The sequence below is a fragment of the Corvus kubaryi genome, unplaced genomic scaffold (assembly GCF_017639235.1).
Source record: "Corvus kubaryi isolate FWS band 111438036 unplaced genomic scaffold, C.kubaryi_AGA036_p1.0 37334, whole genome shotgun sequence".
Taxonomy (NCBI): Eukaryota; Metazoa; Chordata; class Aves; order Passeriformes; family Corvidae; genus Corvus; species Corvus kubaryi.
The window spans coordinates 25109708-25119230 of record NW_024581108.1 but is presented as its reverse complement, the minus strand read 5'-3'; the positions used below and the strand labels follow the sequence as shown (position 1 = coordinate 25119230).

Here is a 9523-nt window from a genome sequence, read left to right as displayed (position 1 = left end):
GGGTGAAAACCTGACCCGGATTTGAGGTTTTTAAATTAATTAAGCCCTAAATTAAGCTGGGAGATGCGCAGGGTGGAAGAGAAACGGCAGAGCCCGGCAGTGCCTGGGGGTCTGCGGCGCGGGGCGGTGAGGGAGGGCGAGACTCGCCTTTGTGCGCGGAGTGAGGGATGGAGCAGCAGAACTCGGCTGCAGCGGCTTTAATTCAGGCGGCTGTGTTGATTATTTATTTGTTTTCACGGGGAGGTTGAGGGGAAGGCTGGATTTACGGCGGCACGGAGCCTCCCCTCCCGCGGCGCTCCCGGCGAGGGTGGTACCGCTTCCCGGGGGCTGGAACACGCCTTCCCGGGGGCTGGAGCGCGGCTTTCCCGGGGCTGAAGCACGGCTTCCCTAGAGCTGGAATACCTCTTCCCTGCGGCTGCCAGGCGATTTCAGCCCCGTTCCGCTGCTCGGTGGAGCTGATGGCTGCAGGTGAATTCTTATTCTCTTCTCGTAGCGCGAAACGTGCACGGGATGCATGGCTGGGGTAGGGGAGGATAGTGATTTATTTCAAGGGAAAAGGATGGGAGTGATTTTTTAAATGCTGATTTCAATAACGCACCTTTCCCCCTCCGTCTCCACAGCCCACCTCTGCATAGGGGTGTGTAAACTTGCTGGAACTCGGGTTTTTTGGGTGAAAACCTCCCCTCGCGTCGCGGCGCAGCGAACATGCCTGAGCAGAGCAATGATTACAGGGTGGTGGTGTTCGGAGCAGCGGGGGTCGGCAAAAGCTCCCTGGTCCTGCGCTTTGTAAGGGGCACTTTCAGGGAAACCTATATCCCCACCATCGAGGATACGTACCGGCAGGTGATCAGCTGTGACAAGAGCATCTGCACCCTGCAGATCACGGACACCACGGGCAGCCATCAGTTCCCTGCCATGCAGCGGCTGTCCATATCCAAAGGGCATGCCTTCATCTTGGTGTACTCCGTCACCAGCAGGCAATCCATGGAAGATCTTCACCCCATCTTCGATGAGATTTGTCAGATTAAAGGCGACATCCAGAAAATCCCGATAATGTTGGTGGGGAACAAAAGCGACGACACGCAGAGGGAGCTGGATGCCAGCGAGGGGCAAGCGCTGGCCAGCAAGTGGAAATGTGCCTTCATGGAGACGTCAGCCAAAATGAACTACAACGTGCAGGAGCTCTTCCAGGAGCTCTTGAATCTGGAGCAGAGGAGAACTATCAGTCTCCAGGTGGATGGAAAGAAATCCAAACAGCAGAAAAAGAAAGATAAACTGCAAGGCAAATGCTCTGTTATGTGATTACCTTTGGCTGGACTCGCTGCACGGCACAGCCAGAGCATGGACTCCCACAGAAAATACATTTCTGCTGGAGATTTGGGAGGAATCCACGCCTTGCAGGGTTGTTGCTTTGCTCTAAAATCCCCACTGGGTAATTGTATGTGTTGTTTTTAAGGAGGATGGCTTCTGCATGTTTATTTTTTTAAACCAATAAATGTTCCATGTTAGCAATTACCTATGACTAGAAGTTTTTAATGTAAGAAGTTTTCCAGAGGAAAAAAATGTCTGTCAGAACAAACCTCTCTATTCCTGTGTGTATGTGCCAGTTTTTAAATATCTCCAGCCTGTTAACTCAGAGAAAATCATCTATAATGTGTAGAGTGAAATTGTTTTCAGGAATCTATTGACCAGAGCAAATCCCTGACAAAGTGAGGCACTTGCACTAAAAATGACCATATGTGTGGCTCTGGGTGCCTAAATTTTTGATTGACAGGCTGGCTTGCCCACCAAAGCTGCAGTTTTTGCATGGCAGAAGTGAAGATTTCCTGTGTGCTGTGCACGTCCTGAGACTTGTGCAGTTCTGGGGGTGACTACAGCTGTATCTGCATAAAAACAGTCCGTCTTTCCTCCTTTGCTCCGACTCCCTCTGTTCACTCAGGCAGGAGATTCCATGTGCTCTCACTCCCAATCCAGGAGCGATCCTTGGTGTCCTTGAGCAGGAGCTGCCTCCTGATGAAGGTAACCAGGAGGTTGTAAGTGCCCATTGATAGAAGCTGGTTATCTTTTCCTTGCCCAACCATCACCCTGGTTTTGCTGTCTGAAGCTCCTTTTCCCAGCCTTCCTGGAATTCTACTAGATACTCGTTTTCCCCCCTCCATCCAAGTTACCCAGGTTTTAGTTGAGACCTGGGACGACTCAGTTCAGGTAACACTGCCCTGGGGAAGGAGCATCTACACAAAGCAACCCCCCCTCTGATGAGAACTTTTAGCAGATGCTTCCCATGAATGAAAGGACTGGAGGTTTTTAAAAGCTGTGTGGAGGTGACATTTGGGGATGTGGGTCAGTGATGGCCTTGACAGTGCTGGGGAACAGTTGAACTCTTAGAGGGCTTTTCCAAGCTAAATAATTCCATGATTCTGTCTCCTGTTTTGGTGTGTCTTAGCCCAAGCAGAAGACTCTAAGACCTCAGTGTTGCACTGTGGGTTTGATTTTTACACAGCAACATGGTCTTGACACATGAGACACGGGAGGAGAGGAATTGCTGCTTTTTATAGCACTTTTCCAGTGAAGTGATTTCATTGTTGAAGGTGAACATGATGTGGAACAGGAGGTGAGGGAGGCTTTCAGGCTCTTACTGTGAAAGTATTTGTGTCAAGTATGACCTGAGGGGAGCCTGCAAGAAATATGGGGGCCTGGAGAGCCAGGACAAAGGGGAATGGCTTCCACTGCCAGAGGGCAGAGATGGATGGGATATTGGGAAGGAATTGTTCCCTGGGAGGGCGGGCAGGCCCTGGCACAGGGTGCCCAGAGCAGCTGGGGCTGCCCCTGGATCCCTGGCAGTGTCCCAGGCCAGGTTGGATACTGGGGCTTGGAGCAGCCTGGGACAGTGGGAGGTGTCCCAGCTCGTGGCAGGGGTGGCACTGGGTGGGTTTTAAGTTCCCTCCCAACCCAAACCAGGCTGGGTTTCAATGGAAGGTGCTAAAGAACGGCCTTTTCTCCCAAATGTTTTTGTTCATGTTGCAGACTAATACACAAAGCCATGAAGTTTGTATCCACGTGAATGTATGACATTTTATCAACTCTTGGCACCTGGTGCTCCCTTGTCTCCCGTGCTGTCCTTGAGCTGCTGTTCCAGTCTCCTTAGGCTGTCCCTACACACACATGGGATCTGTTGGCTCTCTGTGTGCCAGGGGAGTTTGCCCCAGTTTCAGCTGGAGCCCTCACACCATTTGCTTCATCAGAAAGATATATTCCTTATGATTTCAGAAACCCAGCTTCTGCAGGAGAGTTTGGAACTGTCCAAAACATTACGCTCACTTGCCAAAATCAGCACAGAGGCTCTGCTCCTGATTTTCTTTATTGGAGAAGGGACCCCCAAGCTCCCAGTACTCGACCTGCAGTGCTGGCTGGTGTCATCCCCTGTGTGTGACCTCTCCTAGGGCAGTCAGGGGGCTGTGGAAGCAGCCCTGATAGCTTTGCTTGGACATAAGTCTTCCTTTCTCCTCTCTTTGTGCATGGATTTTCTCTCTCTGTTCTCTCATGTCCAAGCAGTTACACAAAGCTTCTCGTGGGTTGTTTGGTTATTATTACAAAAACTATTTCGGTTCCATTGCAGCCTTTGAAACCCCTCGAAGACATTTTCTGTCTAAGCCTTTTTAAAATGTCAGGAGACCTAATAATGTCTCTACAACTCCCACTGCCTTCATGGAGATGCCTGTGCAAAGGATCTGCAATTACTCACACAGCCAGGATGTTCTGGAATGTGTCATTATCGATGCTGTGTGTTCCCTGTGCGGGGTGTGGAGGTCTCCGAGGGCTGGGATCTGTCAGAGCAACAATCCATAGGAACAAAACAGGCTCAGACATTCCTGCACCCAGGAGAATTCCTGAGGGAGCTGGGAAAGGGGCTCAGCCTGGAGCAAAGGAGGCTCCGGGGGGACCTTGTGGCTCTGCACAACTCCCTGACAGGAGGGGGCAGCCGGGGGGGTCGGGCTCTGCTCGAAGGGAACAGGGACAGGAGGAGAGGGAACGGCCTCAGGCTGGGCCAGAGGAGGGGCAGGGTGGATATTGAGGAAAATTTCTTCATGGAGAAGGTTGTCCAGCCCTGGTGCAGGCTCTCCAGGGCAGGAGTGGAATCCCCATCCATGCAGGGATTTCAAAGCCATGTAGTTGTGGCACCTGGGGACATGGGTCAGTGGTGGCCTTGGCAGTGCTGGGGGAATGATTCAGCTGGATCATCTTAGTGGACTTTTCCAACCTAAACAATTCCATGGTTCAAAGCTTCCTTTGGTTGCCATGAGACCAGGACTGTGTGGCAATGGAGAGTCTGGGGTGCTCCTGGGGGTGTCCCAGCTTAGAAACCCAAACCAGATGGGGAACAAGTGACAGCTGCTGTGTCTGCCTTTCATGCTCTGTAAATAATCTATGTCTTGGGCGTGCAGCTCAACTGTACTGAAAATTAAAACTGTGTTAATAAATAAATTATATAATTGGCTGCTTCCATATAAGCTGAACTAACCTGGTTTGTGTGTGTACAATCTATCGTTCTTATAGGAAGGGAAATTAATTTCATTGGAGTGGATGCTGTGTTTTGTAGTGAGGGTATATGTTGGAAGGAAATGCCTTTTTTGAGTAAGTGCAGTTTAAAGAAGTAACAGACCTGCAGTTTTCCAGTCAATCATTTGAAGAAGGACATTCAGGTGAAACCATCCATCACGTTCTGCTGTCTGATGGAGCTGGCCTGGCCTTACCTGCTGTTTCCAGCAGTGCTTTTCCAGGAGCTGGTAACAATATGATTTTAATGGAGCTATTAATGAATCCTGTAAACCCTCCAGCTTGGAGACATGCCCTGACACACTGTCCATGTCTGGAGAGCAGGATGGGAGCTCACTAATAATACTCAAGTTGGTTGTTTTATTCCCTTTTTCATTTCATTCAACCCCAGAACTTGCCAGTTTTCTGGAAGGTTCTTCACGAGGTCAGATGTGGTGAGGCAAGGTCATGGAAGATGCTGACACAACTTGTTGAGTTGCTTTTAATGCCTCCATAATGTCTTTTCGGGATCACGAGTTGAACACAGTTGTCTCTGAAAATTCCCTTTGGGATACACTGAAGGAATCCCAAGACCTGCTGGTTCCCAGGTGGCTGGTGAAGGCTGAGACTGTGAGGGCAGCGAGTGACTTCAAACTGAATCACAGAATCATGGAATCATTCAGGTTGGAAAAGCCCTCTAAGATCATGAAGTCCAACCTGTGCCCAACCCCCACCTGGCCATCCAGCCCAGAGCACTGAGTGCCACATGTAGCCCTTCCTTGGATGGGGACTCCACCACCTCCCTGGGCAGCCCATTGCAATGTCCAGCCTGACCACCCTTTCCACGAAGAAATTCTTTTCCTCTCTGCAATGCTGAATTTCAAGCATTTCTCAATTAATACTCAATATTTCCATACAACACTCACTGACAAGGGACCGCTTGAGGCAGTTCCCTTCCCGAGTCCGACCGACAAAATCAGTGTCAAGAGAAAACACTGGGGAGGAGAATCACGAACAGCTCTTCTTGCAAGTGAAAAATATGAGCAGTAGCTGGAGTGTCCACCCACACATGTATTTTAAAAACAAGCAGACAGAATATTGCTGTATTCCAGTTCCTCTTCCCAGAGCAAGGCAGGCTCATGATTAATGGAACAAACAGCGCGGAATAATAAGCAATATTGCTTTATATGCAGGGTCCGTAGCCATGAGGTACCCGGTGCACTCCAGAAGAGTAAAAGCTTGTCTTAATCATCGCCTGCCTCCTCTGCAGTGTCTGTGGCGTAAATTAGGGACATCAAAAGCTTTGGGAACTAATGAAAATGCTAAAGAGGCTCCAAACCAACAGCAGCGTAGCAGCCTCCTGCTTAACGGCATTGCTTCGTGCCAGGCTAGACCTGCCGCTCCTAATTGTTTCCTTTTTTCCCACTTCGGGGGAAAATGATGATATATAAAATCCTATTAGACTGGAATACATTTAATAATGCAAAAAGGATGGAGGAGCAGAGGAAGGAGGGGAACCCAGCATTGCCGGGTTGGGTTGGGTTTGTTCACAGTCCCATGGTGGTGGAGCTGAACCTCGCTGGCACAGCTGGGCACTGGAACAGGGTCTGACTTGGGCTGCTGCCTCCATCCCATTTGGTGCTCTTTGTCCTCTTCACACTTCCAGCAAGTCTGAAAATTAGAGGGGAAAGGAATGATTGTGTTTTCCTGGCTTAGCACAGAACCAGAGTCTTCCAACTCAACCATCCCAACTGTTCCTCCTGTTGCCCTCAGCCCTTATCCAGGTGGGAAGGGGGGTGTGGGGTCCCACCACAGCCCATCACTTCTTGGCAGCCTGTGCTGAGAACTTGCTCCAAGCCCTGAGCAGAGGGCAAACGCAGCTGATCTGCTGTGATAGGGGCTTTTCACAAGGGGGATTTGATTTAAACTGCAGGGCAGTTTGAAGGGAAGGTTTAGATGGAATATTGGGAAGAAATTTTTTCCCTGTGCGGGTGGTGAGGCCCTGGCACAGGGTGCCCAGAGCAGCTGTGGCTGCCCTATCCCTGGAAGTGTCCAAGGCCAGGTTGGATGGGGCTTGGAGCAGCCTGGGATAGTGGAAGGTGTCCTGCTTGTGACTCCTCCAGCTAAAGGGACACCGTTTTCCTACACCTGGATATAGTTGCCCACAGGTACCTCCTCCAAAGCAGGCAGAGCACTGCTCTGAAGCCTCTGACATGGAGAGCAGCAGGGAGCTTTCCTTTCATATCTCAGTGATGCATTTGTGCCTTTCAGACTAAAAATATCTAAGGATGGAGAGATGAAAACTTGTCTCTCCTACGTTATGGTTTTCCTTTGTTCCCACAACTTGTCTTCCAACCCCTGCATCCCATTATCTGCCTCAGGCTGCCCGTGGGTGAAGGATGAGCAGCTCACACCCAGGCAGTGAAAATCCCTCCTTGGAGGGAAAAATCCATCCATCACATGGAGTCCTTGGATCAAGACCAAGGTCTCATCTGGGATGGGAGTGATGAAAAGGCTTCTTCTGCCAGTGCTAGCTGCCCACATCCTGCTGCCCACATCCTCCTGACTGCTTGGAGCATCCCTGGAGCAGGGATGGAGCAGATCCCAGCCTGCACTCACATTCAGCCCTGTACAGGTCCATATGGACCTGCTGGGATTGATAAGGAGGTGAGGGAATAACTGAATATACTCCTTGTGCCCCTGAGGAAGAGCACAACTGAGTTGCAGCACACAGGTCTGACCCTGGGCAGTCCTGATGTGCCATTTCAACAACATAAAGCCCAAAAATAGGGAAGAAAATTAATAAATAAGGGAATGTTCATGCTCAGATTGTTTCAGCCATTTCTGCTGTCAGATGCTTTACCAGCTGTCCAAGCTGGAACTAGGGGAGAGCGGCTGGTTTTGTGATTATCCGGAAAGATGAGCCAATGAAATATGGCTCAAAAATGGGAAATATTTCTATGAACTGTAAGAAATTACTCATTCCCACAGGCATAATTCCAGGCATTGATTCATTTGGTTAATTTTTAGTGGAAAAATAAGTCTTTACACCCAAGAAAGAGGATGCTGAAGCGTGGTTGGTGTTTGTCATGTGGAACACAAGGAAATTTGGTGCTTAATAATTGTTGTTGCATTAATTATTGCTCAAAACAGCCTTAGCAAGGCTCTTCCCGGGGGTGTCCAGCATGGACACCCAAAACAGGATTGTTTATCACACGTGCTCCTTTTGGACAGCTTTTCCAGGGAAGGCTGGCTCCAGCAGCCCAGGGATGGGCATTTAAGTGAGACACTCCTTCGTGGAAGAAATACATGATAAAGAGTAAGGGAAAATAAGCATTGGTGGGGTTCAGATCATATTCCTGGGGGCTGGCTCCCTCCTGACAAGGGTGGGAAAAGCCAAGGGAGCCTGGGCTCCCATTCCTTCTCCGATGATCCTGCAGGGAGGGAATGTTGATGTAGCAGGGATGGAGATGAGAGAGCAGGAACTGCTCCTGGCCAGGCCCACGGTGACAGGCACAGGCTGTGGCCCTGCAGAGAGGAGCAATGAGGGATGGCTGTCCTGGAAATCACATTGTGCTGTCTCCTGCACCTCCGGTTCTCCCACGCGGAATTTGATTACTCTTCTGCTCCAGAGGAAGCCTTCCTTGGCTGCTGGCTGTGCACAGCTGTCTGCTTTGTTTATCAAGTCCCTTTCTGTGACTGTCACTCTGGACTCCATGCCCAGGGATAGTCCCAGGATTGCTGGGAGCACCTCTTTCCTAAAAGACAGGACAACGACCTCCACCCCACACCAGAACATAACTGGGAATGAGCCCCTGCCTGATCCCAGCAAATTTCAGGATCATTTTCCTGTGCATTTCTGGTTAAGTACAAGCTCAGTGAAGCCACCAAGCCAAAATTCCCATTCTGCAAAGGTCCTGGGAAAACCAAGTCAAAATTGTTCTGCACAGATCCTGGGGGAAAATCACTACATTTTGAGGGGGAACATGGTATGATTTTGATTATTTTGTCCAAGAATTGGACTTTTCTGCTCTGCCTGCTCCTGCCTGGCTCCTGTCAGGATCACTGGGGCTGGAGTGATGTGGCTCATTTTCTCCAGCGTCAGAGATTTCCATGATCCATCTGGGAAAGCCCCTCGAGCTCATTCAGTGAATCCCCCACCTCCCTGGAAAGGGATACAGAGCATCCAAGGTGGGAAGGAGCAGCAGTGTCAAACAGGCAGAAGAAATCTGGCTTTGCTTTCTCCGGCCAAAGTGCACCCTGAGAGCAGAGCTGCTGCAAAACCTCCCAGGCTGTGCATTGCAGGCAGCCCTTGGCTGAACTCTGAACCTCGTTATGCAGGAAATAAAGAGAGCTCATGGAGATAAATAGTGCTGGGGGACAGGATTCCACCCTGGATACTGCTCCGAGTCCTGCTCCGAGTCCCTCCCAGTGCCTCACCTCCAGACTGGTTTGAGTTGGAAGGGATCTCAAAGCCCATCCAGTGCCACCCCTGCCATGGCAGGGACACCTCCCACTGTCCCAGGCTGCTCCCAGCCCCAATGTCCAGCCTGGCCTTGGACGCTGCCAGGGATCCAGGGGCAGCCCCAGCTGCTCTGGGCACCCTGTGCCAGGGCCTCATAGGGAAGAATTCCTTCCCAATGTCTAAGAGTGAGTGCCCTGATCTAGGCTACTACTACACACTAATAATAATACCAGTACTAATAATTAACATTTACATATATATTTGTGTTTGTAGGAGAAAGGGAAACCTGTGCTTGTGTCACTGGGATCTGCAGAATTCAGTCCAGCCTTCAGAAATAGGTGAGGCATCCACTGGGTGAATGTCTGGGGTGGAACAAAAGGAAGGGAAAACAAGAGCTCTCCTCCTGATGAGTCTTTACCCAGCCCCTGCTGAAAAGGAGAATAAATGTTTAATAGAGAAAACACAAAGTTCAAACCAGTGTGCCCTCCCAGTGTGTCCATTGCATGTCCCAGTGCTCCCAGTATG

At 50.2% G+C, this 9523-nt stretch overlaps 1 protein-coding gene and 1 long non-coding RNA gene across 2 annotated transcripts in view; one reads left to right on the top strand and one right to left on the bottom strand.

Moving 5' to 3' along the window:
- Window positions 1–183: 183 nt before the first annotated feature.
- DIRAS3 (DIRAS family GTPase 3) lies at window positions 184–1515 on the top strand. Its single transcript, XM_042030968.1, has 2 exons — window positions 184–468; window positions 621–1515. Exon 2 carries the CDS (start codon window positions 706–708, stop codon window positions 1300–1302), a length of 597 nt encoding a protein of 198 aa, XP_041886902.1. The 5' UTR covers window positions 184–468; window positions 621–705; the 3' UTR covers window positions 1303–1515.
- Window positions 1516–5550: 4035 nt separating this feature from the next.
- LOC121666027 overlaps window positions 5551–9523 on the bottom strand; it is a 5267-nt gene continuing 1294 nt past the window's right edge. Inside the window, exons 2-3 of the long non-coding RNA XR_006016542.1 lie at window positions 9285–9426; window positions 5551–6204 (exon numbers count right to left, since the gene is read on the bottom strand). This is a non-coding gene — a long non-coding RNA (uncharacterized LOC121666027). The remainder of the gene's footprint in view (window positions 6205–9284; window positions 9427–9523) is intronic.

What these genes read in the sequence shown, in the direction of transcription:
- DIRAS3 (XM_042030968.1), top strand. Translation starts at nt 706, where the DNA reads ATGCCTGAGCAGAGCAATGATTACAGGGTGGTGGTGTTCGGAGCAGCG.